Source organism: Hyaena hyaena, unplaced genomic scaffold (assembly GCF_003009895.1).
Source record: "Hyaena hyaena isolate Hyena2069 unplaced genomic scaffold, ASM300989v1 scaffold_584, whole genome shotgun sequence".
Classification (NCBI taxonomy): domain Eukaryota; kingdom Metazoa; phylum Chordata; class Mammalia; order Carnivora; family Hyaenidae; genus Hyaena; species Hyaena hyaena.
Genome location: NW_024081205.1, coordinates 611565 through 632581, shown reverse-complemented (window position 1 = coordinate 632581; position 21017 = coordinate 611565). Strand labels below are relative to the sequence as shown.

Sequence of the window (21017 nt, the reverse complement as noted above, 5' to 3'; positions counted from 1 at the left end):
GGGTTTGAGCCCCGCGTCGGGCTCTGTGCTGACTGCCAGCTCAGAGCCTGGAGCCTGTTTCAGTCTGTGACTCCCTCTTTCTCTGACCCTCCCCTGCTCACGCTGTCTCTCTCTCTCTCCTAGAAATAAATAAAAATATTTAAAAAAAAAAAGAGAGATTTATGAGCCATGTTAACCAAACGCATTGTGTGGACTGTGGACTTTCACTGGATCTTGAGTTGAACTACCGAACTGTAAAACAGACCTTTTTTTTTTTTTTTTTTTTTGAGACAAGCCAGTTAAACAGCACATTGAGAGTGGAAATGCGATTTCATTCAAACGTGGCTGGGGAGAAGGACCCAAGTAGGAGTTTGTATTCATGATTCAATTGAGAAGAAAAACAAAGCTGGAAATAGCTTTATCTTAGTAATGTTAGCAACATGCTTCTCCAAATTTGCTGTGGAAGGAAAACCGAGCTTGGAAGAGCTTCAAGAGCAGCAGCCACATCGCTGCAGGATGGCTAGGAAATCCACCCAGTGGGAGGGCGGAGATGAAAGGACAGCTGTCTTTTCCTTCACTTAGCTGGTGAGCTACTGCTCATCCTTAGCTCTCCTCTTCCAGGGAGGCTTCCTGGCTTGCCTCACTGCCCTATTCCATCCCATCCCCAGAGGGCCTCCCTGCTCTTCCCTCCTCATGGCCCTGCTCGAAGCCTCCTCTGACTGTGACACTGACTGAGACTTGCAGACTTGCAGGGTAAGGGAGAGGAAGCTGTGTGTCAAGGCCCTGAGCGGAGCTGGAGCTCAGGGGATACAGGAACCCCAACGGAAATTGGAACTGAGACCAAAGAGAAGACTGGAAAGAAGTGGGGTTGATAGAGAGGTCAGCAGGAATTAGCAGGACCTTTAAGTCCATGGCAAGGAGTCTACCTTTGTTGGAAAGTCCAAGGGAAGCCACAGCAGAGCTTTAAGCCAGAGAGAGGTTGCTATCCTCTCCCACTTTGTGTCAAGTAAGCCTCACCTCTGCTTTGGAAGCGCGGACCTATGCCTGCAGCCATACCTGACTCAGCAAGGTCTGGCAGGGCCACCTTAAGGCCGAACCACCTTAAGCAGTCCCACTCCCTGCACAGCCAATGGGCTGGGGTGGCCTCAGTGCCCGTGACCCACAGCTATGGCCAGTCTGCTCCGGGCTGCTGCGATCTGGGGGCTGTTCCCCCGGAGGGGTTACTGCTCCAGGGGGACTCAGGTAGTTGGGGGGGAAGCCCTCTACAGGTGGGGGGCCCAGATTCCAGGTTTATGCCAGGCTCCGTGCTGCGCCAGCACCCTGTGATCTTGAGCTGAGGATCACTGGGCTCACTCTGTGCCGAAGGTCGGTGTTGAGTGAGAAGGGCCGCGGTCCCCCCAGCTGCCACAGGTGGAGCTGGGGGTGTCAAATGAAAGGCTTGTGGGCTCCAGGGCGTCCTCTTTGGGGCTCACAAATGTCCAGACATCCGAAACAATGCCCCTGGGTGTGGGGTTAAGGGGTGCCTCAGTTAACAGGCAGTGGGGCTTTCCCTTCCCATCCTTCCTTCATCAAGTTCCGTGCCGCTGCTGTGCCTGGGGCAGTTTTGGAGAGAGGGCGGACGTTAGTAACCTTTCCAAGCCAAGGCTGGGCTGGCTGGAACCCTGTGATGTTCCTTTCTGTAGAGTGAATCTGGTTCCTGATTTTATCCAGGTGGTTTTTTCCGAAGTCAAACACTGAGCCCGAAGGTTCTGTTTGGAAAGGGGCATTCCTGTAGAGGGGGTTTGCTTCCAGGGGCCCCACTGGCAAGGCCTAGCTATGCTGACCCTGGGGGGGTGTAGTGGGGGGTGGGGCCGGGGTTGAGGGGAGGCCAGAGGTGCTGGCAGCCCCTCCTCCACTCCAGACCCATCTTCACCGGGGCAGGGTTGTGGGCACAGGTGTCTCTGAGCGACTGCTGGCAGTGTGTGTCTTCCCGGCAGGGCGAGCTCAGCAAGGGCTTTGTGGAGGCTCTGAAAGCAGTCGTGGGGAGCCCCCATGTGTCCACTGCTGCCGCCGTCCGCGAGCAGCATGGTCACGATGAGTCCATGCACAGGTGTGGGGGCCCCTTCCCCCATCAGAGCCCCGGGGTTGGGAGTGAGAGTCCTGGGCTGGCTTCTCCCCCACCCATCTGTTCTGGGGGGCTCTGGCATTCTCTACCTCGTCACCACACCCATCCCTCTCCTGCTGTGCAGCCTCAGGCCCTGTGATACCTCTGGGCTCCTTGGAGGTGAGCAGGACCAGAGGGTGCCACACTCCCTGAAATTGCTTGAGGGTCTTTTTCTAGGTGCCAACCTCCAGATGCCGTGGTGTGGCCCCAGAATGTGGAGCAGGTCAGCCGGCTGGCAGCCCTGTGCTACAGCCAAGGAGTGCCCATCATCCCATTTGGCACCGGCACTGGGGTTGAGGGTGGAGTGTGTGCGGTGCAGGTAAGCAGGCCCCTCCCCCAGCCTGGCTCTGGCTCTCTCTCCCCCTTGTCACCTTTGTAGCTGCCTCCAGCCCGCCTTGCCTTACCTGCCATCCCCGGGCTCTGGTCTGGCTGCCAGGAAGTCAGCCTCGAGACGGGGATCCCGTGGAATGTGGCCTGGGTCCCAGGAGACTGAGGTCGACTGGTCCCTTGCCCCCCCCCCCCCCCAACCTCCTCCCAGGGTGGTGTCTGCATCAACCTGACCCACATGGACAAAATCCTGGAGCTGAATCTGGAAGACTTCTCTGTGGTGGTGGAGCCAGGCGTCACCCACAAAACTCTCAACACCCATCTGCGGGACAGTGGCCTCTGGTTTCCCGTGGGTAGGCTGAAACCTGAAGCCCTTTCCCGGGGCCCTGAGGGCTCCCTGGTGGCAGGGCTGTGTCTGGGGCTTGAGGGGACTCTGTCCCTGGGTGCCTGCCCTAGGCTGCCTTCTGCCTGCACTCTGCCCTCCAGACCCAGGTGCTGATGCCTCTCTCTGTGGCATGGTGGCCACCGGGGCCTCGGGCACCAATGCCGTGCGCTATGGCACCATGCGGGAGAACGTGCTGAACCTGGAGGTGGTGCTGCCTGGCGGCCAGGTGCTTCATACCGCAGGCCGCGGCCGTCATTTCCGGTGAGCGTCCTCTGCGCGCGGCAGTGCGGGCTCCTGGACGGGTGGGCCAGGCTTTTGAGGAGTCTAAAAGTCCTGTCTCATGGGCCAGGGTTGAAGGTTGCCTGCACCAGGCCAGCTCCCGGGCAGGCTGGGCCAGCTCCCTACAGGGCAGGGGCCTGGGGGACAGTGCTGGGTTTCCATACCAGGCCTGTGGCTGGACACCCGTGGCCTCACGTCCTGGGCGCTCACCTGCCTGCTGTGTCCCCGGGGCCCAGGAAGAGCGCAGCTGGCTACAACCTCACAGGGCTCTTTGTGGGCTCCGAGGGGACACTAGGACTCATCACAGCTGCCACTCTGCGTCTGCATCCTGCCCCTGAGGCCACAGTGGTCGCCACCTGTGCGTTCCCCAGTGTCCAGGCAGCCGTGGACAGCACTGTTCACATCCTCCAGGCTGCAGTGCCCGTGGCGCGCATTGGTGAGCCGGGACTGAGCTTTCTGGGTGGGCTCTCTGGAAGAGGTGCCTCTTGAAGTCTGGGCTTCACCTCACCTGCCCTCTCCTTGGCCCCAGAGTTTCTGGATGACGTCACGATGGACGCCTGCAACAGGCACAGCCAGCTGAACTGCTCCGTGGCGCCCACACTCTTCCTCGAGTTCCATGGTTCTGAGCAGGCCCTGGCTGAGCAGCTACAGCTGGCAGGTGTGCTGGGGTGCTGTGGGGAGGGGGGCACAGGCTGGCCCTGAGTAACCTGCCAACCCCTGCAGAGGAGATCACCCAGCACAATGGAGCCTTCCACTTCTCCTCTGCCAAGGAGGCTGAGGAGCGCAGCCGGCTCTGGGCAGCGCGACACAATGCCTGGTATGCAGTCCTGGCCCTGCGGCCGGGCTACAAGGTGAGCTGGGCTGGGGTGGAGCACCAGGTGGAGCACTCTGCTCGGTCCACCACCCTGCTGTCCAGAGCAGCAGGTTGAGACCCACAGGGGGCAGGACTGCCCCAACCTGGCTGCTACTCAGACACGGTCCCACGGGAAAGTAGTTGTCTGCCAAGCCCTCCGGAGGGAACCCCTGTCCTGAACAGGCCCTGGGCATGGGCACAGAGAGGGTGCTCTTAGGGTTTGTGGACACTGAGGAGAGGCCACGTGGAGAAAGATGACAAAGCGGAAGGTGTCAGCTGACTGCAAGGGGAGACTGGGAGTCAGAGCTCAGGCTAGGCGGCGTGGGCGGCTGGGGGTCCTGCATACGGGCCAGGCAGGGAGCGAGGCGGGGCTCATGGCCTCTGCAGGCAGGGCGGAGAGCCCCCTCTGGCCAGCTGTCTGGGTGGACAGGCCTAGAGAAAAGCAGCTATTTTTTATGGGTGAGGCCAACCCTCCTCTGACCTGTTCTTAGCCTTGACCACAATGACCTCTTAACCTCCGGGCTGGCAGAGGGTTGGGGGTCGGAGGAGAATCTAAAAAACCTACCACGACCTAGGGCTATTCCACCGACGTGTGCGTGCCCATCTCCCGGCTGCCAGAGATCGTGGTGCAGACCAAGGAGGACCTGAAGGCCCAGGGACTCACAGGTCCGCGTGCCCACTGCTGGAGCGCCATGGGGGTGGGTGGCGGGAGGGCTGGCCCAGGCAGCAGCTCTGTCCTCTGGGCCCCCAGGAGCCATCGTTGGACACGTGGGTGACGGCAATTTCCACTGCATCCTGCTGGTGGACCCAGAGGACCCCGAGGAGCTGCATAGAGTCAAGGCCTTTTCAGAACAGCTGGGCAGGTGTGAGCAAGCCCAGGGAGGGCGACTGGGGGTTGGTGGGAGGAGCAACTGCTGAGAATCTCTTCATTGCATCCCCCCCCCCCACCAGGCGGGCGCTGGCACTCCATGGGACATGCACTGGGGAACATGGCATTGGGCTGGGCAAGCGCCAGCTGCTACAGGAGGAGGTGGGCGCCGTGGGCATGGAGACCATGCGGCGGCTGAAGGCCATGCTGGATCCCCAAGGCCTCATGAACCCAGGCAAGGTGCTGTGAGGGCCTGCAAGCCCACAAGCCCCCAGACAGTGGAGCCTCCTGTTCTGGAACCTTTCTTCTTGTCACAGAACAGTTCGCCTCCACCTAGACCTGCAGAGGGCCTTGCCTGCCTTCCCCTGGGTCTGAGCCCCGCTGCTGCGGGCGGCCAGCTCCCTTAGCCTGACTCCACCTGCCTGACGACAGGAACACTCCTCCCTGGGGTGGGAAGAGATCTCCCACTCCACGTTGATAGGCTTCCTTAGGCCCCTAAAGCGAACCAGAGCCCCATTTGCAGCAGTCTGGAGACAAGCAGGCAGCACCTACGAGTGGCCTCCTGTGTCTGCCCTCCCCCACCTCCTTCAGGTTCTCTGTCCTGTGGCCAGTGATACCCTCATCCCTGGTTCTGGGCCTGTCCTCGGACTTACTGCAGTCTGGGGAGGGGGTGGTGCTTACACTACAGAAGGTCGCTTTCAGGGATCCAGGTCCCTGTCCCAACTGCTGTTTGTGAGAAGCCCAAAGCCAGAGGATTTGGCCATGGCCAACATGAGCCTGGACTGGGCCCAAGAACATTCTGAACATGTTCTTCAGGCGGCTGCTGCCAATCAATGGAAACGGAAGTGAAATTATTCTGCTTGTATTATGTTTCTCTATGGTGTGATGTGTTATGTTACTAGCTTTCCCCTCCGCCTCAAAGTCAGGATCTGCCCACCCTGCGGATCGCTGGTCACACCACTTGGTCCATGTGCTTCAGGTGTTCCCAAGCCCACAAGAGGGCGCCCACCACCATAGCATCTGCTCTGGGCAGAGACACCCAGGACTCCCCACTGTCCAGGGCCTACAGCTCTCTGCTGTACACCTACTTCCCAGGGTTGAGGTGGGGGGAGACTTGGTGTCCCGGGAAGCCAATCTTTAAATCCCATCCCAGGAGCCTATCATGCGGGCCCATCTCTCACCCCTTGGCCTTGGCCCCTGAATAAAGGTGGTGGTGAGCAAAAAGGGAAACCAAAGGGACTGTCCATCTCACCTCACCCCTACTCTCTTGAGCCACCACTAAACTACTTCCCTGCCTCCAACCCCTGGACCCCTCCCACGTTTCCCCATCAGCTGTCCAGGCTCTAGGCAGAGGGCACCCTTCTGGACTCCTCGGCCCAGACTGGTTCTTGGAGGCCCCTCCTCACTGGACTGAGCCCAGTTTGTTCCTCTGTGACATTTCTAGCCCTGGGCTGTGAGCAGTCACCGTGCCAAGGGGTGGTGTGGAGGCATGCCTCACTGCCTCTCCCCAAACCACCCCAGTACATGAACAATCTACGTGTTAGCCGCATGTGTTCTGGACAGACAGCTCTAGTACCCGCCCCCACCCCCACCCCCAGCGGACTGCCTCCCCCCCAAGCCCAGGGCAGAAGCCTACGATCGGGACTTCTCCCCTTACTGGGCACAGATGTACTGTGATGAGAGAACGAGCACACTGTTCACTGAGATACCAGCCCCTGAAGATTCAAGTGACTGTTTCTGCCTTATTTGCCTTGTATGTGTACTTTCTGGGAAGCCATCTGGAATGGAGTTACACATTTCTTAACATTGTTTACCTGCAGAATTCAGCATCTTATCTAAGCATAAGGACCTTCTAAACTCCTCAACACTGTTAAATGGCTACTTGATGGTCTCAGTAAGGTGATCCTGCCCAGGAAGCCCCCCTCGAAGTGTGCTGGGCCCTTAGCAGAGAGAGGGGGTGGAAGCCACCTCGAGGGTCTGGCTGATTCCCTGCCCTCCCAGAAAGAGCTGCCGGGAGGGAGCATGACAGAGACTAGTCCTACCCTAGACGTAGGGGGACTAGCCTGGTCCACCCCCGCCCAAGGGGCCTGCAATCGGGTGATTCGGGAGGACGGTGTAGCCAGCAGAGGGCTGCCGTGTGCCGGGTGGGAGTGGAAGTCGCTGGGGGTGGGGACCGGCTCCAGCCAGCCCCACTGGGTCACGACCACTTGGCTCAGTCAGGGCTCTGCCAAGGCTGCAGGGCCTAAGTCATCAAGGTGGTCATAAAGGCCTCTGCCTGTGGGCCCAGGGGTCAAGCAAGGAGATCTTCGGGCTGCCTTTGGTGGAGGAATTAAATTTAGAACAGGGAGACACAGTTGCCAGGCAGAAGCAGGAGGTGCTGTGAAGAGAAGAGTGCTCTCTGCGGTGACAGAACTATGACGGAGTCGGCTACGCATGTGCCAGGGGCTTCCGGGCATATCCTCTGACCCTCACAGTCGCCTCCCAGGTGTGTGACTTTGTCCCCACTCACATGAGATTGAGTCTGAAGTTCAGAGGAACAAAGTTGTTTCCCTGAGATCATTCTGCCCAGCAGAGGAGCCCACATGCAGTTTAGGGCTCATGCTCTTGCCACCGTGGTGACAGTTGGTCCCCGGGGTCCCCACTGTGATGCTAAGGCCCAGGTGCAGACCCCACAGATTATTCTTAAGCGTTTCTCTGAACATGCTGAGTGCGCCTGTGCCTCGGTTCACATTTGCCCTCTGGCATGCAAAGCCCCCGCACAGAGTAGGTGCTTTAGGAAGCATCTGACGGAAAAGGCCAGCAGAGCCAGGGCCCCGGTGGGGTTGGAGAGCCCACAGAACACAAGAGAGGCCCAGAGGCATTCCCTCCAGAGCTTTCCTTTGCAGGCTCTGCAGGAGGCTCTGGAATGCCGCTCCAGAAGCCTGTCTGGCCCAGGGACAGAGGCCCGGGCCTACGCCGCCACCCCCTGCCCTGAGCTTCCCGCCCAGCTTGAGGTATGCCAACTCTTGTGAGCCCTGAGTGGCTGGTTCTAGTTCAAGGGCTCTGAGCTGGCTCAGCCCCAAAGCAGGGCCTCTTTCTGGGCCTCAATGAAGCATGCCCATGAGTCAGCATGGAGATGCAGACGGAGCAACAGGCAGGGCAGCGCAGGAATTGGGATGGGGAGCTGAGAATGAAGGCGGGGGAGGGGGAGGGTCCGGGCCAATACCTGGAAGAATCCACATCCTTGCAGCCTCCATGGGCTGTAGGATCTTTGCCCCCGCAGATCTTTCCTGAAGAGTTCTGTCACAGCCTCGCCGCAGGTGATGGCAGATTGACTCCATGATGCTTGGGAGAGTCAGTAAATCTGAAGGACCCAGGTGTGACCTGCCAGGTCCCCCTGCCCAGGGATGACTGCTCTGAGGACCACTCCACACTCTTGTAGCGCCAAGTAGTGGCCTGGAGGAAGGCTAAGGAGGTAGGTGAGGGAGTCGGGGACAGGCCTCCAAACCCCATTTCCTGATGGTGAAACAATTACCTCAGTAAAATAAAGTCACACAGTGCATCTTTTATTAGACATTTTAATACCATATCAAAACACCTTGACTAATGAAGAAAGCTTTTTCCCCAAGCTTTGAACATTTTTTTAAACATTTTATAAGGGTTTTTTTTGTATTTTAATATATAAATACAGAAACCTATCTTGCATGGGCTGATGCCACGTGTGAACATCAATGGCTAAAATGTTCTCAAACAGAGTGCCTGAAAACAGGGGTAACTGTACATATTCCTTTAATAAGTCTTTTGTCTGTTTAAGTTTTCTGGGAAAAAAAATCCACAAGGGTCTAAGAAAAATGTTCAGGCATTTTTGCAGGACACTTGTGACTGTTAAATCCTCTGAACTGACCAGAACCAGGAGGGGAGGGAGGAAGAGGAAAAGGGAAAGGAGAGGAGAAGGTCCTTGATGGGTTGTTTTTTTGGCAATAAAGTTACATATCAGGGTCCCGGGTGAGAAAAGTGCAAAACCAAGCCAGAAGAATGGAGGGAAAAAAAACCCAAAAAACACCCAAGGCAGAGCGGTTGGTGACAGAGAGGGCCGAGGGGGGCGCCGGGCACGGGAAGAGGCCATGTGCTCCTGCTCGGTCCTGTCACTGAGTGGGTGCGAGCTGGGCAGCAGACAGCAATCTGTAAACATCACGAGGGAAAACACCAGTCGACACTAGACTTTTTTTTTATAATTTTTTTTTTTTTTGTAAACACTTTAGACAGACCCACGCCTTTCAAAGGTGAAAAAGAAAATGCCCTTTCCCTCCTGGGATGAGGGGTGAGGGGAAGGATGGCGGTTGATTCTTTCTTCTCTCAAACTCGCTCTCATCCATTTGGTGTCCTCAGGGAGAAAGGGAGAACCATTCTCTGGAAGTCAGTGCAGAAGGGGTGCCCTGTTCCCACTGGTGTCCCCAGCTCAGCTCTGCCCGTGTCCGATGCCTCCTCTCGGGAACGGGGGCTGGCTGGTCCCTGTGTGGATCGTAACACGTAAGTGGCGCCGTGTCGGCCGAGGCCGGCCGCGTGCATCCCGCCGAGGCTGGCCGGGCGTCTGTGGTTCCGCTCAGGGGCCCGAAGCCAGACGTCCCGCCGGGATTTGGGCTCCCGCTCCGGCACCGGCCCAGTCCCTCTGCCTCACTCTCACCCTTGCTTTTTCTTCTCCCCGTGTCCTCAGTTTTTGAGGGGAAGGTAAAAAGAGCAAATGTCCCTGATTTGTCTGACATCATCAGCTGTTCTGGGAGTTTACTTGGAATAAATAAAATAAACCTAATGAAGAACAAAGGAAGACAAAACAAACAAAAACCAGACAGAGAGAGAGAGAGAGACGCCCCAAAACCTTTGGATGTTAGATGAGGTGGAGTCAGGGTTTTGGTTTCTCTAGGGGTTTTGTCTGTTTGCCAGAAAAAAGAAAGTGCCAGCCCAGAACTGACAAGGGACAGGTGGGATGGGGGACAGGTGAGGATGGGCAGCAGAAAAGCAAGGTGCCCTGGGGAAGAAATGGACAGTCAGACTCGATGGTTATATAGGGGACCACGTGTGCACATCTGGGGGGGAAGGTCGTCATGCTGGCCTGCTGTGGCTGATTCACCTGGAAGCGCGCGCACGCGCGCGCGTGCGTGTGTGTGTGTGTGACAGTGTGAGAGGATGCGGATGTGGGTGTGTATGAGTGGGAGACTGTGTGTGTGAGTGTGAGAGTATGTGGGTGCACGTGTGAGTGTGACCGAGTATGTATGAGCGGGAGGGAGAGAGAGAGAGAGAGAGTATGTGTGTGTGTGTGTGTGTGTGTGTGTGTGTGTGTGAGTGTGAGGGAGGTGGCCTGCAAGTGGAAGAGCAGTGGCTGAGGTGATCACCAATAAGTACCACAGGGGATAATTATTGTCCCATGGGCTGTCATGTTGAGTAAGTGTGATGTCCACCCCTGTCCCCGAAGAAGCAGAGATCCTGAAACGCCCCTCACGCTCGAGGCGGGGCGGGTGCAAACCCGGCGTCTGTCCCACAGCTCGTGCTGCTGTTTTTCCCACCAGCACATTCCAAAGGGGTCTTTCTGAACCTTCCTCGGGGAGGCTCACTGCAGGTGTCTGGCACTCATGGGTCTCTTCCCAAAGAACCTAGTTCTGCTGAGGCTCTCCTTCATAACCATGGGCGTTTGTATTTCCTGTCCTTCCCGGAGAATCACTGCCCCCCACAGAACCACTGGCGAGCTGCTCCCCTACCTCCAGGCCCAAGAGTGACTCGACCCTCGGCCTTGAGCCCGGAATACCCCCAACCGCGGGCTCACCTTTGAGAGGAGTCAGCAAGCGAGCCCAGCAGGGTCAGTCCGCGGGATGTTCTGGACAAGATCTGTTCACTTCAAACCACGAATCTATGCAACTGAGGCAGGGAGGTGGCAAGGGGAGACATGTTACCTGCGGACCAGGCCGCTCCCTACGGGGCGCTCTCCGAGGGTCAGGCTTCTGAGCAGGGGTTTGTTAAATCTCGCCTGCTCGCACCTCAGGAAAAAACAAGTGTGTTCCCAGACACCCACTTTTTGAAGCAGGGAGAAGAGCACCAGGACGGATCTTGGCTCAGCCTGAGGCATGAGCCCATGGGCACGATGGGTACAGGATCAGGCAGATCTGGGCACTGCAGGAAACGGAGTGTGGCCCTGAGAGGGACCAGGCCTCGCCTGCGTGGAGCCCCGAGGGAGGCAACAGCTACCAGGGAGAAGGTGAGAGCGGGAGGGCCGTGCAGGGTAGTGAGCCCACCATCTCTCGGGCTTAAAGCACCAGGGCATGAACACCAAGACCCAGCGGGCTGGCCGCTGCTCTGAGCTCTGGGGAGCCCCTTCTTCTGTCGAAGGGACAGCCTCAAGGCTCCCTCCGTGGTGGGACTTCTCAGGAGACGCCCAGCCCCTGCCTGGCTTGGTCAGCTGTGGTGGGACATTGCTAGGAGGGCCAGACGAGGGGCTGACAGCGCAACCCTGGTCTCTAGTGTTCAGAGAAAGGCCCACCTGAAGCAGATGGACCAGAGATGGCCCCAAACAGCCTTCTGACTTGTAAACAGACACCAAGCAATTTTCAAAGGCAGGAATGAGGTAGATAATTTGCACCGTTCTCCCCCAGAGCCAAAGATTTCCATCTTCCGGTTCTGAGTGGCGCCTTCTGGGGACACTGGAGCAATCCTTGCTGGGCCCAGGCCAACAGCACCCCCTGAACCCCAACCCAACCTCGAGCCTCTCATAAACCAGCCACGTCTGGGTCCCAGGCGCACAACTGCATCGCGGCCAACAGCCCCGTGAGTCGGGCTTTGGAAAAGCCCGTGTATCGGGAGAAGCTCTGGGACTCAAGGAGCCGAGAGCAGATGGCACAGAGAGTCCTCCCGTCTCGGGTAAGGAGGTGTCTTCTTTCTTGCTGGAAACAAGAACGAGGCTCATACTGGAGCCTGAGGACAAATCTCAGCCCCGCTAATTATAGCGGCTCTCGGGGCTGTGGCCCCACAGGTAGTGTCTATTCCTGCCTCAGCCCCCCCCGGGGAGAAGGGACGGGTGCAGGGGCGGCACGCACACCCTTCCCTTCTGCCTCCCTGGCACAGATGACGGTCCTCACACTGTGGAGCACAGGGGCCCGCAGAGGAAGATAAGGCTCAGGGAGACGAATGCAGAACCAACCTTCCAGGTGGGGTCCTAAGTGCCTTGAACCTGGGGGGCTCCACGGGTCTCCCCATCAGTCCAGAGGCCTGCATCCTGCACTCGGCATGTTCAGACTTTCCACCTGTGGGCCTCTGCCTCGACCCCTGAGCCCTCAGTGAGGAGGACAGGTCATCCCCAACCAGAGGGGACAGAATGGCTAGTGACGAGGGTCCGTCCTTCTCTCCCCCACCTGCACAGAAGGAGCCCTCTGGTGTCTCAGATGGGGCTGAGCTGGCCCTGCCAACCCTTTCGTACCTTTTGTGATAAATGCACAGGCAGGGCAGCCTGGCTATCGTGTCCCCCTGAAGCAGCTCCTCCAGGCAGATCACACACTCACCCGCGTCTTTTGTCAGCACGTCATCTGCAGAGGGAGGACAGAGGTGAGTGGGAGAGGGTCAGTCACCAGCAGACAGGTGGCACAAGGCAGGCATGGACCTAGGGCCTGGTTGGGACTGCCTGGGTCCCCTAGTGGGCAAGGCTTTGTAGGCGACACAGAAGACCAAGGGTACTTCGACCTGAAGGCCCTCACTGCATAGACAAAACATGAACACCACACATTAATTATCTGAAGACAAATGGTATCAATCACCAAACGAAGGGCCAGGGGATGGAGGCAGAAAAGGGCTGGGAGGGGGGATAGGCACATAGCAGAGGCAAACTATTTCCCTGAACGGAGCGTCCCCCAGACACACAGACCAGGTGCTGCACAGAGTTCCAGTTTGGAAAAGCAGCGACGGGGTACGAGGCAAGAGCAAATGAAAGGGACAGGTGCGCCAGCCGCTACTTATGCATGCACAATAGCCAACAGCTGGAATCAGCCCATATCCCCCCAGCTGCTAAGTGGATAAACAGATGTGGTCCAGCCACCCGACGGAATATTACTCAGCCGTGAAAAGGAATGAAGAACCGAGGCAGGCCACAATGTGGGCGGACTGCAAAAACACTGCTGAGAAGCCGGACACAGAAAGTCACCTACTGAACAATTCCATTATATGAAATGTGCAGAGCAGATCAATTCAGGCAAAAAGCAGATCAGGGGCTGGGGCAGGAGGGAACGGGGGATGACTGCTTCATGGGCAAGGGGTTTTCTTTTTCCCTTTTTTTGATGGTAAGAACACTTACCACGAGATCTACCCTGTCAACAGATTTTTACGTGTACACCAGAGTGTTGCCACCTGGAGGCACGATATTGTACACCAGTTCTCCAGAACTTCTTCATCGGGCATGACTGAAACTCCACACCCTTTGGATAGCAACCCCCATTTCCCTATCCCCTCAGCCCCTGGCGACTGCCATTCTATCCTCTGGCTCTTTGAGGACTATATTTCAGATACCTTGTCAAAGTACCATCATGCAAAGGGTTTTCTTCCAAAAATGTGTGTAACTAGATGGAGATGGTGGTTGCCCCATCCACTGTGAGCATCCTGAACGTTATTAGGTTGTACAACTCAATTTAAAAAAGAAGAGAAAAAGGCTCCTCAAAAAAGAGAATGAATGGAAGGAAGCTACTGCATGCCACAGGCCCCTAGCACAGCCACAGATGGAAACGCCTGGGCAGAACAGGGAGAACACCAGGGCTGAGTCAGCAGCCCTTGATCATATTTCTGTGACATTCTGGGCACTGGCGAGTCAGCGAATAAACCACGGTCCCAGGACTGAAGTCCTAGTCTCACAGGGGAGGCTGACAAGAAAACGGAAAGGGGCGGCACGGGCATTTCTAGGAAGCCCCACGATGCATACAGGCCCAGGTATGAGGGTATGGCAGATGTCTTATCAGGGCAGGGACTGTTCGGGAAAGGACATTCCAGGCAAAGGAACAGTATCCGAGCGTCGGGAAGCGCAGGAAGCTTGCTATGGCCTCTGCAGAGAGACATGGGGTCATAGGAGGAGGTGGGACCAACTCCCCCAGGACAGACTCGTGTTCTGCTGTGGCACCTAGGCTTCACCTGGTTCACCGGGAGGCCCTGGGGACACGTTCTGATCACATCTGGTCTCTGCTGGTTACTGGAGAGGGGGCCGAAAGAGCCCAGAGACGGGAGCCCAGTCTGGAGGCTGACATAGCAATGCAGGAGCAATGGATTCAGGGCCTGCACTAGCCTCAGGGGCAAGAAGGGCACCTGGGCGAGTGGCGGGTGCACGTCACTATGAGAGGGGACCCAGGAGGAGGACAGGCACGACAAGTGAGTTCAGGGTTGGGTGAGGGGTGCTGACCAGGCATCTCCATGTGAACAAACTAATGGAAACCTACGGGAGTCTATTCAAGTCTAAATCTGGAGTTCAGAGGAGAGACGTGGGTGACGGGTGTAGACATGGGATAAAGAGATTTGACTGACATCTAAGAAGACTAAAGACAGAACCCAGGTTAACTCTAACATCTGGAAGGCAGGTACTAGAGGTGAAGGAAGCAAAGGTTACTGAGAAGCTCCCTAAACCACAGGAGAACTACCAAGAGGGTCGGGTTACGGATGTTAAGGAGAGCCCGGAGCAGGATCAGTTCCCCACTATGAAGAGATTTTAACTGTCCTTGAGCACTGCTGATGAGACACATCCCGAGGCTGGATGTGTGTGTTCAACTGAGCCTCACAATCCTATGAGCGAGGCAGGGCATGTGTGGTACTTCCACTCTGCAAAGGAGGAAAAAGAAGCCAGAGAAATCAAACATCTTGCCTGAGATGGGGGTTTCATGAGTGGTGGTGCAGGGCCTGGGACCCTCTGCTTGGTGCCCCCCTCCACTGCTGTTTCTGTGTGCTCTCTGATGACCTTGGCGGAAAGGAAAACATGTGGGGCCCAGAAAACGAGGATTCTTTAAAAAAATTTTTTTTCTAGTTGTTAGTTTTTTTCTTTCATAGTTTATTAATTTTTTAAAAATGTCTTTCAATGTATTTTTGAGAGAGAGAGAAACAGAGCATAAGCGGGGGAAGGGCAGAGAGATGGAAACACAGAATCTGAAGCAGGCTCCAGGCTCTGAGCTGTCAGCACAGAGCTGGACATGGGGCTCGAACCCATGAACCACGAGATCATGATGTGAGTCAAAGTCGGCTGCTTAAGCTATTGAGCCACTCAGACACCCCCTCACTTTATAAAGTAGGCTTCATGACTACTCATGACTCTGAGATCAAGACCTGAGCTCAGATCAAGAGTTGGATGCTTAACTAAGCCAACCAGGTACCCCTAAAATGAGAATTCTTCACAGCCTAGAAGGCTAAGGTGCCTCAAAGCTCCCCACCAAGAACCCCGAGGAAAAAGCCTAAGATAGGACCAGGTCAATACTGAAGTCCCTGTGCACTTGAGCTGTGAGAGAAGTCACTCTCTTCTTCCTGGCCAAGACAATTTGTGGTCATTTTTTGTTAACATCAGGTTAACCCAGAGGCCCACTTGCAAGGGTAACAAGAACAGAAAAAGCAAATGGCACATCATCAGCCTGCCATTGAGAAGGGAGCCTCAGACTCAGAATGTGGCAGGTGGCAGACCAGTAAATGGGCATGATCCCATATCTCAAAGCACCAGATACCTTCCATGCATGCTTGTGTTGGCACAGAAACTTCTCTGGGAGAATATACACTCTGATGGTGAAGGAAAGGAGGACTAGAAGAAAAATGTCTTTATATATATTTTGAAATTTGTTTGCACATGCATTGCTTGTATAATGAAAAGCCCCAATAAAGAAATGTACTGGTATTTTCACTTGGCCCTGAAATATCATCAAAAGGACAGGAGGGACCAGTGGACGGAGACGTGTGACAGAGCAAGTACAGTAAAGCGCAGACTCCAGACAGTGGGTGTTCTGTGTGCTCATTGCAAAGCCCCCAAACTTTGCTGTATGTTTGATGCTTTCATAATAAAACACTGGAGGAAAACACCCCAATAAAGATAGGAGGGAAAACAGTCTAGTTTTGAGGAGGCAGAGTAGTACCACAGACCCTCCTCAGAGGCCTGTCCGCCTCAGGCGTCTCATGGGTAAAGCGAGTCTGGGCCCCAGCCCCGTTTCATGGCTCCTCCCCACCCCGACGAATGATTTCCTATCCCTGCGGTGCAGTAACGTTACACAGATTCCCAATGAATGTCCTCTGCATTTCCCGCCACTGACTGGTTCCCCAGCTGTGAGCCCAATGGGCAGGTTAGAATTCCCTGGGTCCCCAAAGCTTCCCAAGCCGCTGGCTGTGCTCTCCACCTGTGCTGCCTCCAGGCCAGAGCAGAGGTGACAGAGATCCAGGGAGAGATCCAGGAATGGAGAGAAGGTCTGAGGTTTGCTTGACGCTCCCCTTTTCATACTGGATGTCACTAGGGGAAGGCGTAGGAAGCACAAGGGCGGTTCCTTTTCTTATTAAGGACTCAGGCTTGAGCACATGAAGGTCAGGTGCATTTTCTTACAAACAATCAATTACTATTTGCACACAGTACAGTGCTGCATCTCACCAGACTGCCTGGGGCTGCAGCACTGGGTAGGGGACTCCACTGTGAGCTGCCCCACTGGGCTGCAGAAGGGGGCCTGGAGGCCCCTGGGACAGGGGAGCTCACGGCTGGGGCCCTGACAGCCTGGGGAAGCCGGTGGCGCCCACACCCGGCACGGTGCCCAGGGAGCAGTATTCTTCCCACAGCGGAAGGCAGGCGGTACACAGATCCGGCCACAGGCCTGAACGGGTTGAGTAAAACTTCCTGTCTCAATCCCTGGGGCCCTGGAGTCAGCAGCCCCCAGATGTCCCTGGGAGCTCTCAGCAGGGGAGTGGAAATGGCTGAAGCTGACGGCTGGCTATGAGCTGGTTCTGTACTCTTCTGGCAGGAGGCTGCTGCCTGTTGTCAGGGACCTCGAGGCACAAAGCCGAGGACCTGGGTCTGGCACAAACTGAGGCAACCTGGTACATGGACACAAATGTCCTTTGGTGTTCCCAGAGGAGGGGCCTCAACTGATGCTGGTTGATGAGAACCCAGGAATGAAGCTGTGCTTTCTTCCTTTTTCTAATTGGTCCCAAACAAACCTGATGCTCTATGCAAAGCCAATGTCACTGCCTAAGATGGAGTTTAGAAGTGTCAGATCTGGGTGGGGATGGTGCTAAATGATGCTAATATTGGTCCGTCCAACTGGACTGGGGGGTCAAACGAGAGGCAAAGCTCTCTGGCGCCACAGCAGGAAGGGTCAGTGACACCAGTGCCGTGGCTGGCGAAGGGGGTGGCTGCATACTTCTCCAGCCTTGAGATATGGGGTAGGGGACACACTGACAGCTGCTGTTTGTCAAAGCAAGATCTAGGAGGAGGAGAAAAAGGAGGCTTCATTTCTTTGGGGCCAGCTGTATGTCAGAACTTCACAGAAACATCTCAGTGAATCCTAAAGACCCTGTGGGGGTCTCTGGATCAGCTAAAGCAGCTATAAGTGGCCATGACTCCCCAGACAAGTTCCACGTGGCCACCTTACCTCCTCTCCTTAAAAGACCAGGCAATGGAGTCTCTTCCCTTGGGGCTAGAGAACAGCACCCATCTCACCCACAGCTTCAGATCTCTCTCTTCTTGTGACTGTGTGCACGCAGGGGCTCCGGGGGGTGGAGGAAACTAGGAGTAGGGCTGCCATATGGGGCTGGGCTGGCCCGGTGGCATGGAGAGGGCGGGAAGGCCCAAATAGTCACAGCTCCCTTTCTGCTGGCAGCCTGGAGGGAAGGTTCAAGTTGGTACAGCTTGGAGCCAGCGGCTGAGGGCAGGACGACACATAATGCATTTTGTCTTGAGCCTAATGGCAGTCAGGGCCCTGGCGGGAAGGAAGGTGGGAGCCAGAGGGAGAACCCCTAGCAAATGACGCAGAGACACTGGCCCCACCTCCTGGCCTCATTTCCTGCCCAGGTGCAGCGGAGCCTGGTCTCGCAGCCTCCTCAACAAGGGCAGAGCTGCTGGCCCAGTCTCCCGGGGGGCGGGGAGGAGCAGTGCCGCCATTGCCTGGTCTCGCCAGCTCCCTTCTTGGGGAATCTCCAGCAAGAGGAGAAACTTGGAGCAGAGAGTTCCCCTGCCAGGAGTGGGGTGCCCACCCCAGCACCCCAGATTGTGGGACATGCTCCAGTTGTTCTGGTGGGCTGCGCTGCAATGACGGTAGCCCAGAGGAGTCAGCCAATAAAGCGGCGACCCCACTCAAGTCTCTTCTCCTGTAACCACCGAATTCCGATCTCCTCACAGCGGCAAGCACCTGTGGGTCTCCTGCCCAAGGGCTCCCCGCTCTCCCAGCGGCCCTCCGGTCAGCAGCTCCTGTAGGAGGGGCACCAGGGCAGATACCTCTTGAGTCTGGCACTGCCACAGCATCTAACAGTAGCCCCTGAGCTGGGCACACTCCATGGCCAGGATGTGGCTCCCCCACGCCTAAGAAAAGGCATTTCCATCCCAACCACAGGCTCTCAGCAGGGACACAGGCCAAATAAGCACCACTGACACAAGTCTGCTTAGCTTGGGGTAAACTCGCAGCAGGCATTTTAGGGAGTCAGATTCCCTTTCCTTTAAAGAAACTTTGTGTGACATGCAGTATTTTAAGAGCCCTGAAGCTGGGGGCAATGACCTCTGGCAGAGAGGAGGGGAGAGGGTAGGTTGGATCTAAGAAACAGAGCGTGGGTCCAGAAGAAGAACGAAAGAGAAGAAAGAAAGAAGGCTGAGGGGAGAGCATCTCTTGAAGGCACTCTGATAGCTGCCAAGCTCTCCTTAATATTGCTGGCAAAGAAACCTGAGCCCCCCAGAATCTACCAGGGCCAAGGATTCTGAGCTAGTCTCGGAATCAGGGCCCCTGAAACTTTCCACTGACAGCTGGCCATCTGTCATGCCCCCGATAGCATTATGCCTCTTTTTTGTTCATAGAAAAATCAGGTCCACTATCCAACCTCAAGGCTCACTCTGCTAGCTGAGCAATGTGAAGGTCAAGATCTAAGTGCATATTCTTTTTTTATTTATTTATTTATTTATTTACTTTGAGAGAGAGTGAATGCACAAGCAGGGAAGGGCAGAGATAGATGGAGACAGAGAATCCCAAGCAGGCTCTGCGTCCCTAGCACAGAGCCAATGTGGGGCTCGAACCCAAAAACCATGAGATCATGAACTGAGCTGAAAACAAGAGTTGGATGTTTAACCGACTGACCCACCCAGGAGCTCCTTGAGTGCATATTCTTGACGGTGAGTTCCCTGGTCTCAGAACCACAAATAGATGTTGGAAATGGAGAGAAATTAAAGGGCCATTCAAGCTCACCACATCTATCCACAAAAGTGAGTCCCACCAATTCCTCTCTTACCTCACAGGGGTCCTGAGTTCAGAGCCACCCCATTCAGTGCTCTGGGGCCCTATACCCTCCCCTCCCTGCACCCTCTGCATGGGGTAACTACTCACAAGCCTTCCTAGCCAGGTACTTGCCCTGGGAGCACCAGTTACTGGCCTGCACATTTCTCTTGAGCACTGGGTGAACCAGTTCAACTAGTCTTGCCTTTCCTAAAGTTTTTTTTTTTTTTAATCTGGCAGGCTGCTACTGGAGGCTTTCCAATCCACAGCTCAGGCCAACCCTCATAATAAGAAAAATACTACTTTCTATCTGCCTCATTTAGGAGGTTTCTACTTTTTTTCCTTTCGTGGTTAACTAAATTTCATCTTATATAACCACTGCAAATTTTCTAGAAATTTCCCCAATTCATGCCAGCAATTACAGAAAGTGTGTGTGTGTACACACATGAGAAATCTCCAGAGGAGTGACCAGGAGTTCTGGTGAATCTTCATAAGAAAACAGCACTTTTCTCTCCATTCACTAAGAAAGCCTCATCTTGCCCAGTTTCCAGAAGATTCTGAGAGCTCTACACTTCACAGATTAAAGAACGTAAAGAAGTCCTCTCACATTTCTTTTTACCAGACAAGATAAAGTGAAGCTGGGGAGGTGGGGATGATGAGAGATCATGGGTAAAATAGGTTATTGGCAAAACCAAAAAACACCCAGACGTCCTGACTTGGGACTTTGGCCTATGGCCCCTGAAATGCCTGTCTCTATGTGAGCTAGAACAAGCCCTAGACAAGCTCTGGAGACTTCTACTCCATATACACATCCCCGGTGGCAAATGCCTTCTCTTATCGGGAAGGTTTAGATGTCTTCACAAAACAGAGACTGGCTATCAGGAGTAGGTCATAAAGGCATTAAGCACCCAGAGCGGCCAGCCCGCCATTTCTGCAGCATCTTCATCCCCTTAAGTCAAATTCCACTGACAGGACCAGATGCAACATGCCTCTCCTTGCCTCTGGTGGTAAAGGGCTGGCTTTTGCAAAAGAGATCTTTGAGTCTCTAGTTTACACACACACACACACACTCACTCACTCACTCACTCACTCACTCACATCCTGAAGAGGTGGCCCTTCAATTCGAGGAGGAGTGGAAAATGGGATAGAGCTGAGAATAGCTGTAGCTGTGTCTCAGGCTGGTTGGGCAACTTCTTCTTCTAAGGGGACTCTGAGTCTGGCTTCTGCGGGTGGCCTGTGCCCAGGGTGTGCTGCCAAGCCAGCTCTCCCATGGAAGTGAGGGGAGAGGGAGAAGGGCCCCTTCCCTGGGGCTGCGGGCAGGGAAGAGAGCTCCAGGCAGCACTGGGCACTTATAAGCCTCTCGCTTTCCCTGTTCTCGGAATGGGGTGTGCGGGTACTTCTCACTCAGGTGGCCCCAAGAGCACTCTGTCCTCCACAGCTGCCCTTGCGAAGTTCTCCCTGCTGACGTCAAGAGCCTAGTCCTCTCGGGTGGAACCCATTCTGAGGCTGCTTTGTGTTTTTATGACAGCAATGCAGTGTCTACAGAGAACTCTCCGCAGCAGTGCACAGGACAAAAAAGCGGTCTTCATGAGGGCTCTGCACATGTGGAGAATGAGTGAACAGAGTTTCTGAGGCCATGGCTGGGGAGGGCTTGGGCCATGGGAGAAGCCTCGGCTCCCTCCATGGTCCCAGGCAGAGACAAGGAACATGACAGAGTGGAGCTGGAGCATCCTGTAAGGAACGTACACTGACAAGTCTGACAG

General features: G+C 55.5%; 3 protein-coding genes across 5 annotated transcripts in view; 1 reads left to right on the top strand and 2 right to left on the bottom strand.

Moving 5' to 3' along the window:
* The window catches only part of ZFP1 (ZFP1 zinc finger protein), a 43475-nt gene extending 40105 nt beyond the window's left edge, over nt 1–3370 (bottom strand). The window contains exon 1 of the mRNA XM_039256443.1: nt 3324–3370. The gene's annotated coding sequence lies outside the window, so the exon portion shown is untranslated. The remainder of the gene's footprint in view (nt 1–3323) is intronic.
* LDHD (lactate dehydrogenase D) lies at nt 386–5708 on the top strand. 3 transcript variants are annotated; one of them, XM_039256438.1, is made up of 11 exons: nt 388–1221; nt 1900–2068; nt 2300–2441; nt 2661–2802; nt 2936–3095; nt 3350–3549; nt 3643–3771; nt 3837–3964; nt 4542–4632; nt 4718–4829; nt 4918–5708. In XM_039256438.1, the coding sequence occupies exons 1-11, from the start codon at nt 1020–1022 to the stop codon at nt 5081–5083; spliced, it is 1641 nt and encodes a 546-aa protein (XP_039112369.1). In that variant the 5' UTR covers nt 388–1019; the 3' UTR covers nt 5084–5708. The 3 variants fall into 3 exon arrangements, with proteins under 3 accessions (XP_039112371.1, XP_039112369.1, XP_039112370.1); XM_039256439.1 differs by having other exon boundaries at nt 1079–1221; nt 1956–2068; XM_039256440.1 differs by lacking the exon at nt 4918–5708 and having other exon boundaries at nt 386–1221; nt 3643–3773; nt 4718–4807.
* Nucleotides 5709–8358: 2650 nt separating this feature from the next.
* ZNRF1 (zinc and ring finger 1) overlaps nt 8359–21017 on the bottom strand; it is a 109001-nt gene continuing 96342 nt past the window's right edge. Inside the window, exons 3-5 of the mRNA XM_039256462.1 lie at nt 12276–12381; nt 10632–10723; nt 8359–9325 (exon numbers count right to left, since the gene is read on the bottom strand). Of these exons, the coding sequence (XP_039112393.1) occupies nt 10666–10723; nt 12276–12381 (164 nt within the window). The 3' untranslated portion in view covers nt 8359–9325; nt 10632–10665. The remainder of the gene's footprint in view (nt 9326–10631; nt 10724–12275; nt 12382–21017) is intronic.

What these genes read in the sequence shown, in the direction of transcription:
- LDHD (XM_039256438.1), top strand. Translation starts at nt 1,020, where the DNA reads ATGCCTGCAGCCATACCTGACTCAGCAAGGTCTGGCAGGGCCACCTTA. An exon ending in ACTGCTCCAGGGGGACTCAG is followed by an intron (nt 1,222 to 1,899) that starts GTAGTTGGGGGG and finishes TCACCGGGGCAG; the next exon opens with GGTTGTGGGCACAGGTGTCT. An exon ending in GTGGAGTGTGTGCGGTGCAG is followed by an intron (nt 2,442 to 2,660) that starts GTAAGCAGGCCC and finishes ACCTCCTCCCAG; the next exon opens with GGTGGTGTCTGCATCAACCT.